Source organism: Panulirus ornatus, chromosome 33 (assembly GCF_036320965.1).
Source record: "Panulirus ornatus isolate Po-2019 chromosome 33, ASM3632096v1, whole genome shotgun sequence".
NCBI classification, from domain to species: Eukaryota; Metazoa; Arthropoda; class Malacostraca; order Decapoda; family Palinuridae; genus Panulirus; species Panulirus ornatus.
The window spans coordinates 22,440,585-22,464,892 of record NC_092256.1 but is presented as its reverse complement, the minus strand read 5'-3'; the positions used below and the strand labels follow the sequence as shown (position 1 = coordinate 22,464,892).

At 39.3% G+C, this 24,308-nt stretch overlaps 2 protein-coding genes across 2 annotated transcripts in view; one reads left to right on the top strand and one right to left on the bottom strand.

Moving 5' to 3' along the window:
• Positions 1–765: 765 nt before the first annotated feature.
• Positions 766–20,025, bottom strand: LOC139759589 (lanC-like protein 3). Its single transcript, XM_071681881.1, has 7 exons — positions 19,771–20,025; positions 17,947–18,190; positions 14,326–14,486; positions 9,570–9,736; positions 6,025–6,197; positions 2,619–2,735; positions 766–1,280 (listed from the first exon to the last, which is right to left on the bottom strand). The coding sequence occupies exons 1-7, from the start codon at positions 19,909–19,911 to the stop codon at positions 1,033–1,035; spliced, it is 1,251 nt and encodes a 416-aa protein (XP_071537982.1). The 5' UTR covers positions 19,912–20,025; the 3' UTR covers positions 766–1,032.
• A 284-nt stretch (positions 20,026–20,309) lies between these two features.
• Positions 20,310–24,308, top strand: part of LOC139759587 (uncharacterized) — a 54,416-nt gene continuing 50,417 nt past the window's right edge. Inside the window, exon 1 of the mRNA XM_071681878.1 lies at positions 20,310–20,339. Coding sequence (XP_071537979.1) covers positions 20,328–20,339 — 12 coding nt within the window. The 5' untranslated portion in view covers positions 20,310–20,327. The remainder of the gene's footprint in view (positions 20,340–24,308) is intronic.

Here is a 24,308-nt window from a genome sequence, read left to right as displayed (position 1 = left end):
TTTCAAGGTTAAATATTGCAAGTATCATGTATCATCAACAACAGAATACCATATATGATCTGCTTCGGCAAGATATTCAGGTGTACTTGACCCAGGTAGGCAGAATAAATTCTCAGTTTGTGTTTACCAAAATATGAAACTAATTGATTAGACAGAGTTTGGTGTTTTACTTCTTTACATATTCTGTAATCAGCAGGCAGTTGCTATGTTGCAACCTACCAGGGAGGTATATTACAGGTACTACCTGTCTTGGTATCAGAAGGGTTAGCAATGGCTTCAAAGTAAGTCAGCATTTGGGTGGTTAAGTTGCATTCATCTGACCTAGGCAGATGTCTTTATGTCTCACCAACACTGGGACTGCTGGCATTCTGTCCACAAACACAATCTCTTGTGTATAACATTTGACAATAATTAACTCGCATGACTCATTCTTCGTACAGCTAGATTTTCCTGCCTTTTTGCGAGAGAAGCAATAGACTGGAACAGTAGGAGGTAGCAACATTAGACAGGAGTATTGGGAAAAGTAGTAAGTTGGATCACTAGGTAAACACATTTGGTACAAGTAGACCGTAAGAACACTAAGTTGTCCTGCATATGACCTGTTCAGGGTGAGACACTAAAGGCTAAGAAGCAGCAATGTAGCTCGGTTATGGACTTGCAGTGGCCACCCCTTAACAGTTTCTGAAGGAACAGACTTCAGAGATTAAATAAATGATTTGGAAGTGTTGAAAATCTATGACAAGGAAGAAGAGAGTGAAAATCTACTGATACTAGAGCAGTTCTGAAATTTTATTTCATGGTCTCTCTTAAAATTAAAAATTGTACAATCTATTCTCTTGCAATGTACTGATTACAAACACGAAAAAGGGTAAACCTTAAAGCAAATTATGTCTGTAAAAGTAATTCTGAGCATGAGCTAGCCTGAAATTGGATAAGTAGGACATGGATCCAATGACAAAAACTAAAATATGCTGAAAATGTAACTATCTGGAAAAAAGATGTGATCCAACAATAAGACTTTCAGGAATGAACTTACATAAATATCTTAAAGAAAGGAAATGAAGCTTGCTCTGGGTTCATGAGATCAACAATGAAATGCACTGTCCCAGACAAGCCCTCATATAGACTGTACGGAGAGTCTGGTGTTCGAGCCTGCCTGAATTCTCTTGAATATATGAAGGAACAAAACTGCTGAGCACGGTGAAGGTGAATAGGATCTCTAGTTAACTGGTAAAGAGTGAGGAAAACATAACCACTGCCTGCAATGCCATGGCATATACCTGCAAGAGAATTTCAAAGTTAATAGAAATGATGTCCTCAAGAAAAGTATATTTACAATGGACAAAAGTATCACAGCCACCAACTGAACTCTTAATAAATGCTCTTTATCTGAAGTAACTATTAAACTTTGTTAAAAGCAAAATACAAAATGAGAACCTTAGGAAATTTGGAAATTATCCATTCAGTAACAAAAAGTTTTTAACTACAAAGCGGTCAATGAACTAATTTCCGTCAAAATGCACCAACAAATACACGACTTGTTCAATGGGTGGCACCCATCACTTGCTGCCATAAAAAATTCTTTTCTCTATTTGGAGGATGTAAGTGGGTAAGAACATTAGGTAGAAGCCTCTCAAAATGCTGCACTAGAGTTGCCTTCTGCCAGTGGCCTGTTAAGGGTGAGGCACTTATTTGTCTAAGAAGTAGCACTGGAGTTCAACGGTTATGGAGACTTTAGCTGTGGCCACCCTTTGAAGGAGTTCCCAAAGGGAATGGGCATTAGAGATATAGATAGAATGGTAACCAACTAAATGACATTTATCTAGCTCAGAAAAAAGGTTAAGTGATCTAATATAGGTATTCAAAAATTATCAAAGGTTTTGATAATCTATCTCACAAAGTACTCAAGGCTTGCTTCATCTGATTTCACTCATAATAATGGATACCAATTCATGGGGAAACATTTTGCCTTGAATGAGGCAAAGTACTTCTAAAAAAAGAAAGGATTATTAACATATGGAATGATTTATCAATTGGAGTGGTTGAAGCAATACAATGAATATGATTAAAAAAGGACTTCATAAATATTTCACTTCAAGTCCACTATCAGTATTACGTGTGCCTCCCTAAACCAATAAATAGTTTAATGGTTTTCTTTCTGAATCTTCTATATGCATTTCTACTCTTACCACACTAATCTATGAGCTTTCAGTATGTTCCATTAACACACTTCCTCAAAAAGGATTCAATGGTCTGTTGTCGTTTGAATGCCAGTCCCCTAGTTTCATTTAATTTCTCTCTGCCATCCTTCATTCATATTCTGATATCTCACCACATAGATTATGAAGTACGTCTCTCCCCTATCTTTTCATCCTGGTTACAGCTATGCATATTAGGCATCTGAACTTTAACCTTCACAGAAAAACACTTGCATTGATAGAAAGTGATAAAGGAGAGGAGGATTTTCAGCATCCAACTACTATCCCTCTTAGATGCCAGTAATGACAGGGTAATAGAGGGGTAGTGTCCTTTTTCCTTTAGCCCCATGAACAAGGAAAGCAGAGAAACATAAAATGAAACCTTCCCTGCATGTTCAGTGTAAACTAAAAATAACCTACCTGGTCCCTTTTTCAGGAGTCCCTTAAGCCAGGTAACTTCCCCACACTTTATACAAGCTTCAAGGTATTTTTTGTCCTGAAATACCATGTATGCTCTGGCAAGCAAATACACAGTTCCTGTAAGAATCAAATTTTAAACATGAAACTAACAAATTAGCAATACTTTATAATAGATCAATAAAAAGATTTCTATTCACACCATGCTATACAGCAAAAGATTACGCTTTTTCTTTCATACTTGTTAGTCATTTCCTAGGTTAGCAAGGGAGTGCCAGAAACAAGAAAAAAACCTCATTTGCTCGCATAACATCCATTATCTAGCTGTCATGCATAATGCACTGAAACCAAAGCAGCCAATCCACATCCAGGCCCCACTGAACTTTCCCTATACTGCTTCATATGCCTTGGTCCACTCCACTGACAGCATGTCACTCTCTGTGTACCCTAATGCTCCTATTCACCCTATCCCGTGCACAACTTTCACCCTCTGCATGTTTAAGCCCCAAGCAATTAAAATATTATCCCCCGTCCTCCAAATCTCCAATTTGGTATTGTTCTCTCCACTTTTGTTGGGGTGAAGAAGGTGGTGAGAGTGAGTGAGCTTGGGAAGGAGACCTGTGTGGGGAAGTACCAGGAGAGACTGTGTACAGAATGGAAAAAGGTGAGAACAATGGAAGTAAGGGGAGTGGGGGAGGAATGGGATGTATTTAGGGAATCAGTGATGGATTGTGCAAAAGATGCTTGTGGCATGAGAAGAGTGGGAGGTGGGCTGTTTAGAAAGGGTAGTGAGTGGTGGGATGAAGAAGTAAGAGTATTAGTGAAAGAGAAGAGAGAGGCATTTGGACGATTTTTGCAGGGAAAAAATGCAATTGAGTGGGAGAAGTATAAAAGAAAGAGACAGGAGGTCAAGAGAAAGGTGCAAGAGGTGAAAAAAAGGGCAAATGAGAGTTGGGGTGAGAGACTATCAGTAAATTTTAGGGAGAATAAAAAGATGTTCTGGAAGGAGGTAAATAGGGTGCGTAAGACAAGGGAGCAAATGGGAACTTCAGTGAAGGGCGTAAATGGGGAGGTGATAACAAGTAGCGGTGATGTGAGAAGGAGATGGAATGAGTATTTTGAAGGTTTGTTGAATGTGTCTGATGACAGAGTGGCAGATATAGGGTGTTTTGGTCGAGGTGGTGTGCAAAGTGAGAGGGTTAGGGAAAATGATTTGGTAAACAGAGAAGAGGTAGTAAAAGCTTTGCGGAAGATGAAAGCCGGCAAGGCAGCAGGTTTGGATGGTACTGCAGTGGAATTTATTAAAAAAGGGGGTGACTGTATTGTTGACTGGTTGGTAAGGTTATTTAATGTATGTATGACTCATGGTGAGGTGCCTGAGGATTGGCGGAATGCGTGCATAGTGCCATTGTACAAAGGCAAAGGGGATAAGAGTGAGTGCTCAAATTACAGAGGTATAAGTTTGTTGAGTATTCCTGGTAAATTATATGGGAGGGTATTGATTGAGAGGGTGAAGGCATGTACAGAGCATCAGATTGGGGAAGAGCAGTGCGGTTTCAGAAGTGGTAGAGGATGTGTGGATCAGGTGTTTGCTTTGAAGAATGTATGTGAGAAATACTTAGAAAAGCAAATGGATTTGTATGTAGCATTTATGGATCTGGAGAAGGCATATGATAGAGTTGATAGAGATGCTCTGTGGAAGGTATTAAGAATATATGGTGTGGGAGGCAAGTTGTTAGAAGCAGTGAAAAGTTTTTATCGAGGATGTAAGGCATGTGTACGTGTAGGAAGAGAGGAAAGTGATTGGTTCTCAGTGAATGTAGGTTTGCGGCAGGGGTGTGTGATGTCTCCATGGTTGTTTAATTTGTTTATGGATGGGGTTGTTAGGGAGGTAAATGCAAGAGTCCTGGAAAGAGGGGCAAGTATGAAGTCTGTTGGGGATGAGAGAGCTTGGGAAGTGAGTCAGTTGTTGTTCGCTGATGATACAGCGCTGGTGGCTGATTCATGTGAGAAACTGCAGAAGCTGGTGACTGAGTTTGGTAAAGTGTGTGGAAGAAGAAAGTTAAGAGTAAATGTGAATAAGAGCAAGGTTATTAGGTACAGTAGGGGTGAGGGTCAAGTCAATTGGGAGGTGAGTTTGAATGGAGAAAAACTGGAGGAAGTGAAGTGTTTTAGATATCTGGGAGTGGATCTGTCAGCGGATGGAACCATGGAAGCGGAAGTGGATCATAGGGTGGGGGAGGGGGCGAAAATTTTGGGAGCCTTGAAAAATGTGTGGAAGTCGAGAACATTATCTCGGAAAGCAAAAATGGGTATGTTTGAAGGAATAGTGGTTCCAACAATGTTGTATGGTTGCGAGGCGTGGGCTATGGATAGAGATGTGCGCAGGAGGATGGATGTGCTGGAAATGAGATGTTTGAGGACAATGTGTGGTGTGAGGTGGTTTGATCGAGTAAGTAACGTAAGGGTAAGAGAGATGTGTGGAAATAAAAAGAGCGTGGTTGAGAGAGCAGAAGAGGGTGTTTTGAAATGGTTTGGGCACATGGAGAGAATGAGTGAGGAAAGATTGACCAAGAGGATATATGTGTCGGAGGTGGAGGGAACGAGGAGAAGAGGGAGACCAAATTGGAGGTGGAAAGATGGAGTGAAAAAGATTTTGTGTGATCGGGGCCTGAACATGCAGGAGGGTGAAAGGAGGGCAAGGAATAGAGTGAATTGGAGCGATGTGGTATACAGGGGTTGACGTGCTGTCAGTGGATTGAATCAAGGCATGTGAAGCGTCTGGGGTAAACCATGGAAAGCTGTGTAGGTATGTATATTTGCGTGTGTGGACGTGTGTATGTACATGTGTATGGGGGGGGGGGGTTGGGCCATTTCTTTCGTCTGTTTCCTTGCGCTACCTCGCAAACGCGGGAGACAGCGACAAAGTATAAAAAAAAAAAAAAAAAAAAAACTTTTGACACATCTATCCACTATGTTAATCTCTCTTCACTCCTCTCCATATTTCCAAAGCATTTCAGCACACCATCTTCAGCTTTCACCCAAACTCTTTCATCACACCTTTCCCCAACCCTACCATTACCTACTCAAGTGTTAAAGGAAACGTAAGATTACTTTATTGTTATTACCCGAATACCCAAAGCTGTTACAACGCCTTAATCCACACAAGATGTTACCTAAAACAATTTTATCATCACTGCCTGAATACACAACAGCTCTTACACTGCCTATTCCAGACCAGATAAAGTCTTTTTCCTGTCAAACAGATGTGAAAGCCAAAATGAAAATTTGTAACTGGAAAAAAATGCTCTAAATGAGCAAATAACACAAAAATATATTCACATATCAAACCAGGTTATTGAAGGTAAAAATGACTTCTACCAGCCATTTAGAGGTTCCAAAGGCTCACCTGGAGCTCCATGACACCAGTGCACTAGTTCATCATCTGGGTGTCGCTGACCACCAAGCTCATCCATAGCACAAGGAAAATTACCAGATGATGTCTGAAGAGTCAGAAGGACATCCACCGATTTTCTTATGAGTTCTTTAGCCTGTGGTCGACTGGATAACCATGCTGGAAAGCTGGAATATATATAACAGTCAGACACAATTTCACTCTTCAAAATATTCAAGCACAATATAAAAAAATCACAAGAATTTTGTTTCACATGGGACATATCAGTAATTCATTTTTCAAAGTGACCATCATCATACAGGCAAATAATATGCCCAATTCAAGACATCTTGGGTGAAAGAAAAAAGTTAAGAGAGAAAGGAAGTAGAATTTAATCAAGGCTCTACAAGTTTGTAGACCTTAATCTTACAGGAAGAAATGTTATATGAAGAACAGAAAAGGTGTGCTGAAATTGTTTGGACATACAGAGAGAATAAATGAGGAAAGGATGACAAAGAGGACATATATGTCAGAAGTGAAAGGAACAAGGAGAATGGGGAGACCAAATTTGGGATGGAAGGGTGGAGTGAAAAAGATTTTGAGTGATTGAAGTCTGAACATGCAGGAGAGTGAAAAACATATATGGAATAGAATGAATTGGAATGATGTGGCATACCGAGTCACTTCTGAAACCACACTCCTCCTCCCCAATCTGATGTTCTGTACATGAATTCACCCTCTCAATCAATACCCTCCCAAACATATTTTCCAGGAATACTCAACAAATTTGTGCCTCTGTAGTTTGAACTTTCACCTTTATCCCTTTTACCTTTGTACAATGGCACTATAGAAGCATTCCACAAATCCTCAGGCACTTCATCATGATCCATACATATAATGAATATCCCTACCAACTAATCAACAACAAAGTCACCCCATTTTTCAATAAATTCTACTGCAATACCATACAAACCCATTGCCTTGCTGGATTTCATCTTGCGAAAGATTCTCACTACCTCTTCTCTCCTGACCAAACCATTCTCCCCTGATCCCCTCATTTCGTGCACCAAACCTGACCAAAACACCCTTTATCTGCCATTCTATCATCAAACACATTCAACAAACCTTCAAAATACTCCATCTCCTTCATCACTAACTGCTATTACCTCCCCACTTGCCCCCTTCACGGATGCTCCCATTCGTTCTTTTGTCTTACACACGTTATTTACCTCCTTCCAAAACATCTTTATTCTCACTAAAGTTTAATGACAGTCTCTCACCCTAACTCTCATCTGCCCTCATTTTCAACCCTTGCACCTTCCTTCTGACCTCCTACTGCTTTCTTCTATACATCTCCAAGTCACTGGCCCTCCTTCCTTGTAAATATTGTCCAAACGCCTCTTTTCTCTTTCAAACAACTTTACTTCTTTATTCCACCACTCACTACCCTTTCTAATCTGCCCACCTCCCACCTTTCTTATGCCACATGCATCTTTTGCACATGCCATCACTGCTTCCTTAAATCCATCCCTCATCACCCACTCCCCTCGTGTTTTGCTCTCACCTTTTGCCATTCTACACTCAATCTCTCCTAGTACTTCCTTACACAAATCTCCTTTCCTTGCTCACTTACTCTCACCACCCTCTACTCCCAAACATTCTTTCTTCTTTCTTGAAAACCCCTCGCCTCCACAAGATAGTCATCAAACATCCCTCCAGGTGCCTCTCTCAGTACATCAACATCCAAAAGTCTCTCTTTTACATGCCTATCAATTAATATGTAATCCAATAATGTCCTCTGACCATCTGTCCTACTCACATAAATATACTTATGTATATATCTCTTCTTAAACCAGGTATTCCCAATCACCAGTTTTTTTCAGCACACATATCCAAAAGCTCTTCACCATTCCTATTTACAACACTGAATACCACATGTATACCAATTATACCCTCAACTCTACATTACTCACCATTAATATTCAAATCATCCATCACTTAAACCTGGTCTCACACACCAAAGCTGCTGACATGCTCACTCAGCTGCTCCCAAAACACTTGCCTCTCATGATCTTTCTTCTCATAACCAAGTGCATAAGCACCAATAATCACCCATCTCTCTCCATCCACTTTCAGTTTTACCCAAATCAATCTAGAACTTACTTTCTTACACTCTATCACACACTTCCACAACTCCTGCTTCAGGAGTAGTGCTACTTCTTCCTTAGCTCTTATCCTCTCACCAACCCCTGACTTTACACCCAAGACTTTCTCAAACCATTCTTCCCCTTTACCTTGAGCTTCGATTCACCCAGAGCCAGAACATCCAGGTTTCTTTCCTCAAACATACTACCTGTCTCTCCTTTCTTCCCATCTTGTTTACATCCACACACATTCGAGAAGGATGAGCACTCCCCACATGTCCCTTTGTGTGTGGTGTAGGGCATTGGCCCTAGATCAGAAATTACATTAATGAGATGGTGTGGTGGAAATTAAATGCCTGAGGATAATATGTGGTGTGAGGATGGTCGACTGGGTAAGAAATTTTAAGTTATGAGAGAGGTATCACAGTAAGAATAGTATAGTTGAGAAAGCTGAAGAGGGTGACCTGAAATGCTTTGGACAGGTCGATTTCTGTAGAGCAAGGAGAGGCAGAAGTGGAGGGGACAAAGAGAAGGGGAGTCCAAGTTGGCAATGGAGGGATAGTTTGAAAGATGTCTGAAGGGGTTAAAGCCCAAACATGCAGGTGGGTGAGAGGCAAGAAAAGGGTTAAGTAAAATGGAGCAATGTGGTATATAAGGATTGATGTGCCATGGATGGGCTGAACCAGAGCATATGAAGCAGTCACAGGAAACCATAGGATGGTCTGTGAGGCCTGTTTGTGAATAGGGGGCTCCAGTTTTAGATCATTGTACATGACTACGTTAGGTTGGATGTGAGCAAATGAGGACACTCTTCATCTGTTTCTGGAGATACCTTGCTAAGCAGGAATGGCAAACAAGTATGAAGTAAGGAAAAATTATGGTTTAAAGAGATTAAAACAACAACAGGAAAGCCTTGTATTATAACTATTATACACATAATGTTGTTCCCAGGCTTTGCCTGAAAGTGGTAGCATCACACAAAAGAAAACAGAAAAATTAATGACCTTCTGCCTCCCCAAAAAGAGCTTGCCTTGCCCTACTCCTGCATGGAGCATAGCCATAGGGCTGTGGATGCCCTAAAAAAAAAAAAGGGTCCATTGGTTGCATATGATGATGATGATGATGATGATGAAGACAAGTCTTCCAAGGTTTACTTATGGGTTAGGCAAAGGGAATATATAGCACATGATTGCCTGGAAATAAACAGATAAGTGGGTGAAGCCAAAAATAAGTTCAAGGATAATCCTAAAATATCACAATCCCTCCAGTAAGATGCAAGACAGTTATCAATATGTATATTAAGTGTTTGGGGATTGTCACAATAGTGTATTAAATGAATATCTTACTGGGAGCCTTTGATGCAATATTTTGCATCACAGAGTCAATGGATTAAAAAGTAAAATTGTATCACTGTACCTAAGCATCATCTGGAGTATTCCAGATAATCCATGTGCTGCTCCTAAATACTCGGTCTTGTAATACTGATACATGAGTGGCACAGGACTTTTGTGCTCATGAGCATACTTCTGTCCAGATTCGACCATGGCATCCAACATGGCATTTACTGCAGGCTCTTCTAGTACCTGCAATAAACAACAAATGAGAGTCTACTATAATGGATGCTGTTTAGATGTCAAAATTTGAATGCTGTCTTGGCGTCCAAATTTCTTTTCTTCCAAACAGTTGTTCCGTTTATACAAAGAACTGATTCATCCTTGTATGGAGTACTAATCTCACATCTGGGGTGGCTCTAAATGTTGGTTGGTTCACTCTCCATCTTCAGTAGGTATCGCTTTGGTTTTTGCTACCAAGATCTGACTGCTTGCATGCCCCCACCACAAGCTACACTATGCAATACTTGGCAAGCTGTTGTGTCACAAGATTAATTTGTGACTACTGGCAACTCAAACCTGGGCTGCTTTAATACCTGTTTCTTTCCCTGCACCCCAAAGCTTTCGTACCCTCCATCCTCACATGTCTTTTCCTATAACTATGACCTGGCATATCTTAAAAGAGGTAAAGAGGTTTTTAAATCCACATAACAAGCCAGATGAAACTACCAAAGATAATCTGACCCTGTTTAGTGAGATGAAAAGTAAATATATAAGTAATCCACTTAATATCATGGACAATACCAACGATAAGTAGGATGAATTTTTTGGCACCACAATAATAAAAATTTCATTGCCTCTGCTGAATCAATGTAGCAATATCTTCCTGAGTTGTTGTTCACTTCCACTAATTAAGACATGCATGCCAAATAGTGTCGTACACATGACCTTTCTATCTATCTATATCTCTAACGCCTGTTCTCTCCAGGAACTCCTATCAAGTGGGTGGCCATGGAAAAAGAGTCCACATTCTCATACCTAAACTAGGTTTATCTTGCTTATGTTGCCTGTGGACAAGGACAGCAGCCTATGGATGTGAGCAGATGTGGTCTTTCTTCATACGTTTCCTGGTGCTACCTTGCTCGGCTTCATCCATTCCGGCATCACCCTACCCCAAAGGAAACAGCACTGCCACCACTTGTGTCAGCAAGGTAGCACCCAGAAAAAAGACAAATAAAGCCACATTTGCTCACACTAAGTCTCTAGCTGTCATGTGTAATGCACCGAAACCACAACCCCCCAGACCTTTCCATGATTTATCCCAGATGTTTCACATGCCCTGGTTCAGTCCATTAGTGCACGTTGACTCCAGTGTAACATATCATCCAATTCCCTCTATTCATCACATGCCTCTCACCCTCCTGCATGTTTAGGCCCTAATTGCTCAAAATCTTTTTCACTCCATCCTTCATTAAGAATGCGGGTGGCTGTGGTGTTAATTGGTTGGTAAGGTTATTCAATGTAAGTGTGGATCATGGTGAAGTGCTTGAGGACTGGCAGAATGCATACATAGTGCCACTTTACAAAGGCAAAGGGGATAAAGATGAGTGATCAAACTACAGAGGCATAAGTCTGTTGAATATTCTTGGGAAATTGTATGGGAGGGCATTGACTGAGAGGGTGAAGGTATGTACAGAGCATCAAACTGGAGAAGAGCAGTGTGGTTTCAGAAGTAGTAGATGTGTGGATCAGGTGTTTGCTTTGAAGAATGTGAGTGAAAAATACTTAGAAAAACAGACGGATTTGTATGTAGCATTTATGGATCTGGAGAAGGCATATGATAGAGTTGACAGAGACGTTTTATGGAAGGTCTTACAAGTGTATGGTGAGGGAGGTGAGCTGCTAGAAGCAGTGAAAAGTTTCAACCAAGGATGTAAGGCATGTGTAAAGAAGAAAGAGAGGAGTGATTGGTTCCCAGTGAAGGTTGGTCTGCGGCAGGCGTGTGTGACGTCCCCATGGCAGTTTAATTTGTCTATGGATGGGGTGGTAAGGGAGGTAAATGCAAGATTTCTGGAAAGAGGGGAGAGTATGCAGTCTGGTGGAGATGAGAGGGCCTGGGAAGTGAGTCAGCTGTTGTTTGCCGATGATACAGCTCTGGTGGCTGATTCGAGTGAGAAACTGCAGAAGTTGGTGTCTGAGCTTGGAAAAGCATGTGAAAGGAGAATGCTGAGAGTAAATGGGAATAAGAGCAAGGTTATTAAGTTCAATAGGGTAGAGGGGCAAGCTACTTGAGATATAAGTTTGAATGGAGAAAAACTGGAGGAAGTTGAGTGTTTTAGATATCTGGGGGTGGACTTAGCATCAAAAGCAACCATGGAAGCGGAAGTGAGTCACAGGGTGGGCGAGAGGGTGAAGGTTTTGGGAGCGATAAAAATGTGTGGAAGGAGAGATCGTTATCTTGGAAAGCAAAATTGGGTATGTTCGAAGGAATAGTAGTTCCAACAGTGTCATATGGTTGTGTGGCATAGGCTACAGATAGGGTTGCACAGAGGAGGGTGGATGTGTTGGAAATGAAATGTTTGAGGACAATAAGTGGTATGAGGTGGTTTGATCGAGTAAGTAATGAGAGGGTAAGAGAGATGTGTGGACAAAAAAAAAGTGTGATTGAGAGAGCAGAAGGTGTGTTGAAATGGTGTGGACATATGGAGAGAATGAAGTAGGAAAGATTGACAAAGAGGATACATGTGTCAGAGGTGGAGGGAACAAGGAGAAGCAGGAGACCAAACTGGAGGTGGAAGGATGGAGTGAAAAAGATTTTGAGCGATCGGGGCCTAAACATACAGGAGGGTGAGAGGCATGCAAGGAAAAGAGTGAACTGGAACAGTGTGGTATATCTCCTCTTCAGTGATGTTCCCATTTATTCTCGTTTTTCGTACACCATTAACCTCCTTCCAAAATATCTTATTCTCACTTTCGTTTACTGATATGTGTTCACCCCAACTGTCATTTACCCTCATTTTCAACCTCTGTACCTTCCTCAATACCTTCTGCCACTTATTTATCTCCATATCATTTACACTTCTCATAACTATCGCCAATATAACTTTCTTCTTTCACTAGCAACTTAATCTCACCACTCACTACCCTTTCTAATCTGCCCAACTCCTATCCAACATATGCCACATGCATACATGCAAACACTACTTTCCTAAGTACCTCCCATTCTTCACCCACTCCCCCAGCTTTGCTCAATCTCAACTTTTGCCATTCTACACTAAATCTCTCCTGATATTTCTTCACACATGTCTCTTTTCCAAGCTTCTTTACTCTCATCAGTCTCCTCATATTCATGTTTCCTCTTTTCTGAAAACCTCAACAAATCATCCCTCTAGCTTCCAAAAGGTAATGATGAGACCTACCACTTAATATATTCACATCCAAATGTCTCTTTTGCATGCCTATCAATTAATATGTAATCCCACAATGCCCAATGACCATCTTTCCTACTCACACAAGTATACTTGTGTATGTCCCTTCTCTATCCCTGGGGATATGGGAGAAAGAATACTTCCCACGTATTCCCTGCATGTCATAGAAGGCGACTAGGGGAGGGAGTGGGGGGCTGGAAATCCTTCCTCTCTTTCCTAATTTTCCAAAAGAAGGAACAGTGAAGGAGGCAAAGTGAGGATATTCACTCTAAAGCTCAGTCCTCTGTTCTAAATGTTACCTTGCTGATGTGGGAAATGGCGAATATGTATGAAAAAAATGTCCCTTTTTAACCAGGGACTTCCAATCACCAGTCCTTTTTCTGCACTCAACTCCACAGGCTGTTCACCATTTCCATTCACAATACTGAACATCCCATGCCCCCAAAGTATACCCTCAACTGCCACATTACTTCCCCCGTAACTGCTACATACATCCATCACACCTTTTCCTTTGAATAAAGAAACAATAATAGCTTTCACCCAATCCTCAGGCACGACCTTTAGCTCCAACAGTAAATTACAAATCAAATGCAACCACTATATCACATTTTCTTCATAATTCAACATTTCAGCTGTAATCCCATCCTTTCCAGGTGTCTTCCCTACTTTCAACCCCATTATCACCTTTTTAACTCCCTTCTTGCCAGAGGACCCCATACTAACATCCTTTTCCTCCCATCCTCCATACTCATGCGAGTGACAACTGCTTCACCTTCTCCCATATGCATCAATTCTGTAAAATATTCTTTCAAACTGTTTTCTAGAACAAATGGGAGAAATAAAATGCACATTTTTCCTAGTGGTTGCTGGACTCTATAAGAAGCAATCATATCCCATGGATGATGTATTATGTTCTATAATGTATTACCACCATAAGAAGACAAAATGATTACAATGGTGAAATGGGAGCGGTATATAGCATTTATTAATCTTGAGAAAGGATAAAATAAGGTTGACAAGAGAGGTCTTGTGGGAGGTGCAATTATATATTGCAGTTTCTAAATGCTGTCAGGAGTTTTTTTGCTGAGGCATGTATATGAGTAGGATTTTCCTGGTTAAGTAATTACCACTAAAAACATTCATACTATTTGCCATTTCCCGTGTTAGCAAGGTAGCGTTAAGAACATAGAACTGGGCCTTAGAGGGAATATCCTCACCTGACCCCCTTCTCTGTTCCTTCTTTTGGAAAATTAAAAAAAACAAGAAAGGGGAGGATTTCCAGCCACAAAAAAATTTACAGTCTAAAGTCTTGAGAGAGTCTGAGATTCTAAGACCTTACACTTAAAAAGGGTTAGTTGAATATATTATTAAAAAAACAACTGAACAACTGATCAATATACTGAATAAACTTACATTACAACCAAGTTCTGACTGAAGCCAAAGAAGTCCAGCAAGATAACCTGCTCGTCCAACAAGAAATTCATCACCTCCACACGATAGCCAATTTACTGGGATGAGTGCTGAAGCCAGCTGGGAGAACTCTGATATGTACTTTTTACATTCTTCCATATTCCCTGAAAGAAATATATTTAATCAATTACTGACCCACTCAAAGAAAAAACTCAAGAGTATCTTACAATTAAACGGTTCATAAAATTCACATCAACAGCAACCAGCCATGAGAGGACCCAGTGCTCTGGTGCTGTCTACATTCCTATTCATGGGCTTTCATTTACTAAAACTCACTTTCAATAATAAGTTTTAAAGTCCTGTATTCAACATCTGTAAAAAAGAACATTATCCAACATTTTACATGATCATTTTCTAACTCAGTCCTTGTTGGGCCAGAGGCTGTCCCTTACAGGACCCTCCTATAATGGCTAAAAAGTGGAAAGAAAACACAGGTAAGTATCTACTGTCCATAAACCTCCATTTCAAATCATATTGGGAAAGCTTAGTTTTGTGGGTTGTAGGATATCAACCCTACCCTGTATATATCCAAAACATTAAGAATACTGTGTAGTAAAGAGCAGCCATAATCATATCATTGGTGTTTATGTTAAAGCTGTTGTACACATAAGGTCACTGTTCACCATTCCTGACACTACCCTGATAAAGCGGTAGAAGCAATTATACACATATTCACAAAAAAACATATTTGACACCACCCTTAACAATCATGACAAAAATGATTAACCAACTTCATAGGTGGCTGCCAAGCCAGTCATTCACACAGACTGCACTGCTAATACCATTCTGCTCTCCAATGAAGTTCCGCAAGGTGGATCTCTTTCTTCAACTCTTTTCAATCTCTTCAGCACAACCTCCCATTACCTCCTGCAGACCACATTATGAAGGCCCTCTCATGAGCAGATGATCTGACAATCACATCACAGCAACCTGAAACCACAGTCGCAACAACAAACATACAACACTATGCTACACAATTGGCACAATGGCTTATCCCAAACAGAATGTCTGCATCTTTATAGAAGTCCTCAGTTATGTTTCTAACCCCAGAGAGATATGAATCTAACCTGCACTCTCCTGTCATCCCATACAACTATACCCACTATACAATTTGTAATTACGATATCTCACTTTGATAAGCACTTATACAAGTATACAGTTGAGTTTACAGATAGAAGAGTAACACTGTAAAAAGCAAAAATGATAAAGAAGAAATTAAGAGATCAGGATAACTTATGCAAATTGGCATGAGAGGACTTAAAAGAATTCAGCAGAAAAATTTGAGTAAATACGTTAAAGGACAACCAGCAATACTTCACTACCTCCATACAAAGGCCATACAGCAAAGAAATGAAGTGTTGTAAAAGTGATGGATTTGGCAATCATAATGAATGAGTAAATGGAATTCAAAGGACATATGGATACAGGTATAAGAGTGGTCTAATAATGCAAGCTTTTGCAACAAGACATAAATATAATAATGAAAATAATGTAAATAAAAGAAGAAAAAATAGGTATTGCTGTGTTGTATGGTCACCAGTTAAGAAGACTAAAATACACAAACTACATGGACTTCAAACACGCTTTCCCAATAAAATCAGAGGACCAGAGCACATGATTAACATGAGGCACTGAAAGAACTTGAATTTATTATAAACTATAAAAAGATGTAAAGAAAGACATATAATAATTTATGCCTGACAATAAATAGAAGGTATAAAATGCAACACCCACAACCTGAAAGTAACTCAATAAAGTAAATATAATATCATCAAACCAAATGTTGTGCAGAGATATACACCAAAATAGAACCAGACAAAAATCTATCAATAACCAGCATGAAAACTGGAATTATTATCTAGTGCCATTTTAGAACTATGTAATGCACCTGAAGCGACAACAGATATACTCAAAAGAAAGCCAGACTCAAGGTTGAAGGCAATAACAAGCAAACCTTTAATAGACAATTACACCACAGGAGTGGCCTATGAAAAAATAACATCCTACAACAAGCAAGGTAAACCATGAGTGATACGGTAGCAGTCAAGAAAAACAGTGCAGAGCAACATGTGCTAGCCTGGTCATAAGTAAATACCCAAAATAAACACAACAGTGACAAAACTGAAAGTGTGTGACAGGATAAAGTTGACGGTTAATGTCAATAAAAGTTAGGTTATGAGGGGAGATAGGAAGGTAAATTTCAGCGAGGACAAAATTACCATCTCATGAAAGGACATGACAATGAAAAGTGTTCGGGCTAAGTTATGGCCTGAGTGTGTGCAAGACCCCTTAGGTTCTGGGCAAGAACAAATAGCCTATATATACAGCAAACATCTGTGACTCCTGCCAGCATTGTTGAATGTATTATTCGAGTCACATTCTGATGATAAAGCGAAGGAAAATTCATGCGGAAGAGCTCAAAATGGAAAGGACAGATGCATCACCTCCCACACAACACTTTACAACCAAGGGATTACCAAATGTTTTCAAATACCCAGACAAGGCTGTGGCCCTTATCAAAAGTATGGAACCCAACCATGAAAATGCTCTGTTTTCCCCAGTCTACTGAAAGATGCTTCATGTGGCGAAAGGGAGATTTACAGGTAGAGAGAGAGGTGTGTTATGTACTTAGTATTAGAGTGTATTTTTGAAAGGCTTTAGAAAACTTCTCTGTTTCCAGAAACTACAGCTAAATTAGATAATTCAGGGGGAAGGGTGATAAAAACATATCTGGCCCCTTGTATCTCCCTTACAGTAACCCTCACTTCAACGCACCCTACTTTGTCATCACCTAAATCTCTCATTACCAAATTTTCTGGTAATTTTTCATTAAATAAATATATTAGGAGAGAGAGTGGTTTATTACTCTTAGGCTAAATTGTTTCAGGTATATTTCACAGCTACTGAAGAGGTAAGGAAAAAATATTTCTGGATTGTAAACCCCTGTTTAATGGGTTCCAAGTGCTCAATTCATTGTGCCCCATCTTGCAATACGGTTTCCCGAAACACAACCCTATCATAATTCTTGGAATAGTGGTATTCAAAGATTGCCTAAGCCTATATACAAGACAATGACATTACATATAACTGCAATGGCCCAAAAAGCACGAAACAACCATCCCTAAACTCAATCTCATACTCCACCCCACCAAATATACATCCAACAACTACCCCTAACCCAATCTCATACTCCACCTCTCTAAATATACACCCATTTGAATCTAAACTCTCCACAAACACATGAATTACACTATCTTGCCTCTAGTTTGGACACTAACCATATCCACATCACAAACCAATTCACAAGTCTCCTTATGCCTGTTCCAGAAGCAACTTCAACACCAAAGACATTGAACATCTACCCCTCAATTGTGCTACACTCACACTACAAAAAGCATGCATTATTACATCTCACACCCAATAGGTGCAGCTGGCTTCCTGAGCATTCTGGGTGACACTTAAAAAACTAGAGTAAGATATAACACTCAACAGGGAATTAACTTTTTAAGGGAGTGTCCCTGGAATAAGGAAAAGTTCCTGTCCTCAAGTAATATATAAACCTACCTAATGTTTTATGAACCACAGCTGCAACAGCATAAACACCAGCATTGCCCAACAAAAACGCACAAATATCAACCTTATGGCCACGGGTTTTAGTGTGATTAGCACATTCCAGGGCTGGCTTCAGGTATGCACTTGCTTGCTTCAACAGGCTGTCTCTCTCTCCAGCAAATTCAGGCCTTTGTGAAAGATGATGAAGCATGTACACTGCTCCAGCCAATCCAACATAGAGGCCACCATCACAGTTCTGTGTATAAGATTTCATTGTCATAAATAGGATAAAGGCATTCACCTCTGCCTACAGCATCCAACTACAGCAAACAAATCAACCCTAAGAATGACCCAAAGCACTTGCTTTACAAAATATAAGGAGCTCATCTAATATCATCTTACCAAATGATTAGTCTTGATTATAATCTTAATCACTTATGCATTATGGTGCAACCCTTGAGTACAAGTGTACAACCCTGAAACTTGATAGTATGATATTTCCATACAACAGCCAGATCATTATACACAATGATTACATCAACGTGTACAAAGTTGTACTGTTATACTCAAAGGGTTTAGATGAGCAGAAATGAGTGCTAGGTAAAAAGCAGTTAGTAGGCAGCCATCGACCAGGGAGGTATATTACTTGCACTACCTGCCAGGGTATCAGGAGGGTTAGTGACAACTGTATAGTGAACAAGCACTCAGTGATTGTCAGGTTTCTCTCCTCTGACCCAGAAAGCTGACTTTTCTTTCTGCCTCACCCACGTGGACTGCTCACATTCTGTCCGCAAACATACAATCTCTCCTTGGCACAAACTTACCTCACACAACTCAATTTTATAATCCTAGATTTTCCTGTGGTGAGCATTATGTGCCAGCCCCACCTTTAAGCAAAATGATAGGGGCAATGGATCGAATTAGTAGGTAGGAACATCAGATATGAGTAGTAGGTAGATTCAGTAGGCAAGAGCATTAGGTAGAAGTAGTAAGTTCAAACATTAGGTAAGCACATCAGGTATTAGCAGTCCACAAGAATAGTAAGAAGGAATCTCTGAAAACACCACTAGTGTTGCCCTTTGCCATGGCCACTCCCTTGAAGATAAATAATTAGGTAAATAGATAGATTAATAGATAGGTGAGGAAAGATGAAAAGTTTTGGAAATTAATATTTCTTTCCCTGGCACTGTTAACTCCACTAGAAAAGTTTCAGGGGGTGAACCAAGATACTTGATGAACTTTTCATTCTCGATATCAATAATGATCAATAAATGCAATTCAATCTTAATATAAGACTGAAATTACTTACACCCATAGATTATGAGGGTTTCATAATACAGTACTTTTACTATGGTGGATAAAAAAGAAAGTCTTTCAGGAGGAAGAAAAAGAATAGCTATGCACATATGATTAAGGTAAACATTTTTTCTATTATAAATCACAAAGTTGTACAATATGAAGACTCAAAATCATACAATAGTTCTCAAAACAATACATGCTTTAAAATCACAAAGTTGTACCATATGAAGACTCAAAGTCATACAAGAGTTCTCGAAACAATACATGCCTAAACTAACAACTTGTCTTACTTGTATATGTCTGTTCTTCAAAGAAAACTTGAACATCTAATTCATCAACCCACAACAGTGACTTTCAAAGCTGTCTGACTATGGAAGCCGCTATCTGATTTACCAATGACCTACTGCATACGTAAATAAACGCAATCTGACTATTGTATACGTAAATTAACGTAGCCTAATAAAAAGTAAATTAGAATATACTTTGAGACATCTTCCTGAGAGTGTTTATTATTATTATAATTACTGTCGTTCTTACCTCATGATTTTTCGCCCATTTCTTGGTGATGGTCTCCACCAGCTCCAGGGTTCTTTCCTTTAACTGAGCTTTATTGGGGGTAACATCTCCTCCTGTGTAGTCCGGCAGGTTGTTCACAAAGTACCGCTTTGGGGAGAACATGGCTCGGTTTTGAACTCTTCCTAACTTACGACAAAAATGATTGTAACAAATGCACCTTCAAGGTCCACTGTGTCAACAAGAGCCGACCCGTCATTCGTCACAGATTTTGTTCAAGAAATTTCAATCTTTGTCTTCGTGAGTGGAGATAAATCAAATACAAATATTTCAAGAGACTTATTTTTGTATATGCTTTTATTTACATATGACGTATAGAAATATTACTTTACTGAAAAATAGTAAATTATAACGCATTCAAAATTTAGCACATTTTATTGGCCAGAGATGAAGTCTATTAAATTCATGCAGAATAATTCATCATAGAATTCATAAAAGTATAAATGTTATTCGATATTACATCATGTGTGTAAAAAGAAGTATTATTATTATTGACATTTTAGAATGTGCGACCTAGGAAAATGGCTGACTCTGTGAGTAGCAAATAAGACTTTATTGTTGTTCTGTCTACAGTTCATGTGCTACTCCTAACTCGTGAGTTTTGTATACAATAGCTGATGTATATTACTTGTATTATGATTATGGGAGGTCATCAAGAGAGCTTTGTAATGATTTTGTGAGATGTTTATGTTGGCGTCGTCAATAGGAACGCTCTTAAAGCAATATATGCACTCGAAATTGTAAGATATTACACGTAGATATCACTGAATGAGCTTAGTAACTCAGACTGTGATATCATATTCATGCGTATGTTAGAACTGGTTACTAGGGAGTTTTTTATGGTATTAGGTCATGATCCGAGCCTTATCTGTCATCTTCCTGTAATGACATCTTGACTTGTAACTCAATAAGTACACTTAATGGCGACCTCTGCAAGCATTTGGAATTATTTACCTGTCATGACTATTCTTGAAAGCATTTAACGTTGGGTCTCAACTACTGCATGTGTTTGTAATGTTTTACCATGTATGGATTGAATTATTTTTGTGAGGAAGTCTACCTTTGACGTGGTCTGTTATGTGTATGATTTCAGGATCCCAGTGCCAAAATGTTGAATCAGTGTATTTATGTAAAGGATAAATGAATGTAGTTAAATCCTCCTGTTTGACATGTGGTAACTAGAATTATATTAAGATACAGTTATGTAAAGATAGATTTCTGTTCATTGAAAAGGCACTCCATTTAATGTGTTTATGTCCCCAGTATGCTCACAGTAGAAAAAAAATTGCCAGAAGCACAGCTACAAACACCTCAGTACACAGTTGCAAATAACTTGGCCATTTCTTTGGCAGGACAGAAATTGCTGGCTGCTGAATTGAAATATTTTTGAGCCACAGAGCTGTGCCATCAAGATGGAAGTTTATTATAAAGAGGAAAATAGCAGAGATGATTCATTAAACCAGTAAACAAGTTATTGAGCCATTAATTTTGTGTTGGCAAGACAGGGAGAGAATGGTGGTAATAGTGATGGAGGAAGTGATGTTCAGGAAGGGCAGAACTGGTGATGGTAAGGGCAGGTGTTTTGGCCAGAAAATGACGTCTGTAGGGGTGATGGAGGTTGTGTGGGCCAGGAAGGGAGGGAATGGTGGTGATGAGGGAGGGCTTGGTGCTAGGAAGGGATTGATGGCTAGGATGGGAGGGCATGGTGATGGTAAAGGAAGATGTGGTCGTCATCTATAGGTATTTGCTGATTTGGTCTGAGTCTGTTAATATTTATGGAAATAACAGTATAATTATGAATCATGTAAAAGAATCCAGCCTGTTTTATGTAAAAGAATCTTTGCCATGTCACCGCATTTCCCGGGTTTGGATATGTAAGAATCGTATAAATCAGACACAAAGTTACTTTGCATTCAAACATCAAATAATAGTACAGCCTCTAGGCCTATCATATAAGTGAGGATTTTAGTTTACTTACAAAATTACTAGGTATGTAGATACAAAGTTACAAGGGTGTTTTTTTACTTTGTGACACACAGTACAACTTTCTGGTTCTCTTAGATGTGGTGGAATTATGCTAGAAAAAATGACTTGTAGGGAGAGATAACTTGTGAAAATTAATTTTCAAGATATGTCTGCAAAGCAAGTAATAACAAGGAAAGGTGTTTGTATAAATGCCAAACACAACTTTCATAGTCGGATGGTTGCAAAGGAGATGCACTCGGAAAGTGATCCACATAAAAGTAAAATAACTGATTAACATAAGTAGAAAAAAGATGTAAAAGGTTCCTAAGGTCTTTGTACAAGTCATCATTTCTGATATTTTATGTGAATCAGATGAACAAATATTGAGCCCTGTGTGGCAGAAGGAATAGAAAAAGTGAAAGAAATAGCAAATGGACTTCCAATCCGGAAACCGAATGAAATATCTATATATCTATATCATTGATGACAGTTCCCAACTGGAACTCCGTCAAGCGGGTGGCCCCGATGATGAAGTCTTCATAACTAGTGAACTCCAGTAACGCTTCTTAGCCTTTAGTGCCTCACCTTTAGCAGGCCTCTGATAGAGGGCTACTCTAGTGCAGTGTTTGCTGAGGCTAATGCCTAATGTTCCTACTGACTAAAGTGTTCAATACATGAAAGCATTAGCAATTTGAATAATATCATCATTGGTTTATCTTCCCTTATCTTGAAGATTCACAGGATCAAGCCTGCCATCTTTCTGCATGAGGGTACATGATTGTAATTAGGGAAAGAAAAGACAAAAGAGGGGGGAAGTTTGGCCCTTTTGATAAAAGATAGGCTTAAGTTTCAAGAGATAATGGATGATGAACCATTCAGACAATACATAATAGGGAGGGTAAATGTTAGGGAAGGAATGTGTAACAATGTTTGTATTATGTAATTCTCAAAAAATTGCAACTTTTGAAAACAAATGTACAATGATAATAATGGAAGAACTCATTTCCCAGAAATGGTAAAGTACTGATAATGGGAGATTTCAGTTATAAAGAGATAGACTTAGGAATTTGGATTCTCATGGTGATAGGGAGTCATGGAAACAAGTTTTTAGAATATAAACATGAGGAAAACTTCCTGTACCAACATGTCGGTGAACAAACTATGTTGATAGGGACTGATACACCATCATTAATAGATCTTATCTTCATATGTGCTGGCATTGAAAGTGAAAATATATGATACACCAATGGGAAGAATGCTCAAAAGTGACTGTGATAAATTAGGACATACAGAGAGCATAGGTAAGACAGAACATGAAGTGGAGATATAATTGTGAAACTATATATTATTTCTTAGGCAACATAGATTGGAAAATGAGAGTTCAATAGCCAGGAACCAGGTTTTGTAGTGAGAAGTTTTGTTAAATTTACAATAAGTGAGCAGGAATATGGATACCTCTAACCTCATGTACAGAGGGTCTAGTATAAAGAGAGGAAAGAGTGGTTGAACGTAAGATGTCGAAAAGCAAAGGAGCTTGGAGTTGTGCATTGGCAAAGACATAGATGGCACCAGTCAGTCAAAATTTTCAAGGTATGATAGAGCAAAGAATGGGTAAAGCAGAATAAGGAAGGAGGAACAAATTTTGATGAGAATATTGTGGGCAAGGCAGGTAAAAATCCAAAACTTTTCTATGAATTTATCAGGAATAGATTTGCCATTCAAAGAACAGCTAATCAGGCGAATGGATTCATAGGGATGATATGAGAGGAACTGAATAACAGTTGCAAAGGTGTTTTCATAGTACAGCTAATAAGGCAAAGGGATTCAGAGGGATGAAATGTGAGGAACTAAATAACAGTTTGCAAAAGTGTTTTCATTGAGGAAGACACTATAGCCCCAACACCAGTGTGATGGAATAAGGAGGAGGTTATAGAAAACATTGAGATATCTAGAAAATACATTAACGGAATACTAAAAGGTCTTAGCCCATACAAGGCCCATGTTCCCATGTTCTTGATGAAATTTCACCATATGTTCTGAAGGTGTGGGCAGGATGTTAGATTAACCTCATGAAATGCTGTCTTAAGATGGTACAGGAGAGAGATGGAGTGCTAAGTGAACGGAAAAGGGCAAACATCTTACTTGTCTTTAAGGAAGGAGACCGGGAACAGGCACTGAACTACAGACAGGTCTCTTGAAGAGTGTGATCTGTAATATTCTGGAAAAGATAATAAGAAGTCAAGTGGATGCCTTTCTACAGAGGAGAAATTTACCATAGTGAAAAGCAGCTTAATTTTAGGGGAAGGAGGCTGTATGTAACTAGCCTCTTCGATTTTTATGAGAGATTTTTATGAGAATGTTTTGTCTTTAGAAAAACGGGAAGCCTAGATGAATAGAGTCTATCTGTATTTCCAGAAAATGTTGCTTAGGAGATGATTAAGAAGTTGGATAATTTGGTAAGAATGGGGGGGAAGCTCCCTTGATGAAGAGATTATCTCATTAGAAGGGAAGAAAAGGAAGTATGTCAGAGGAACCAG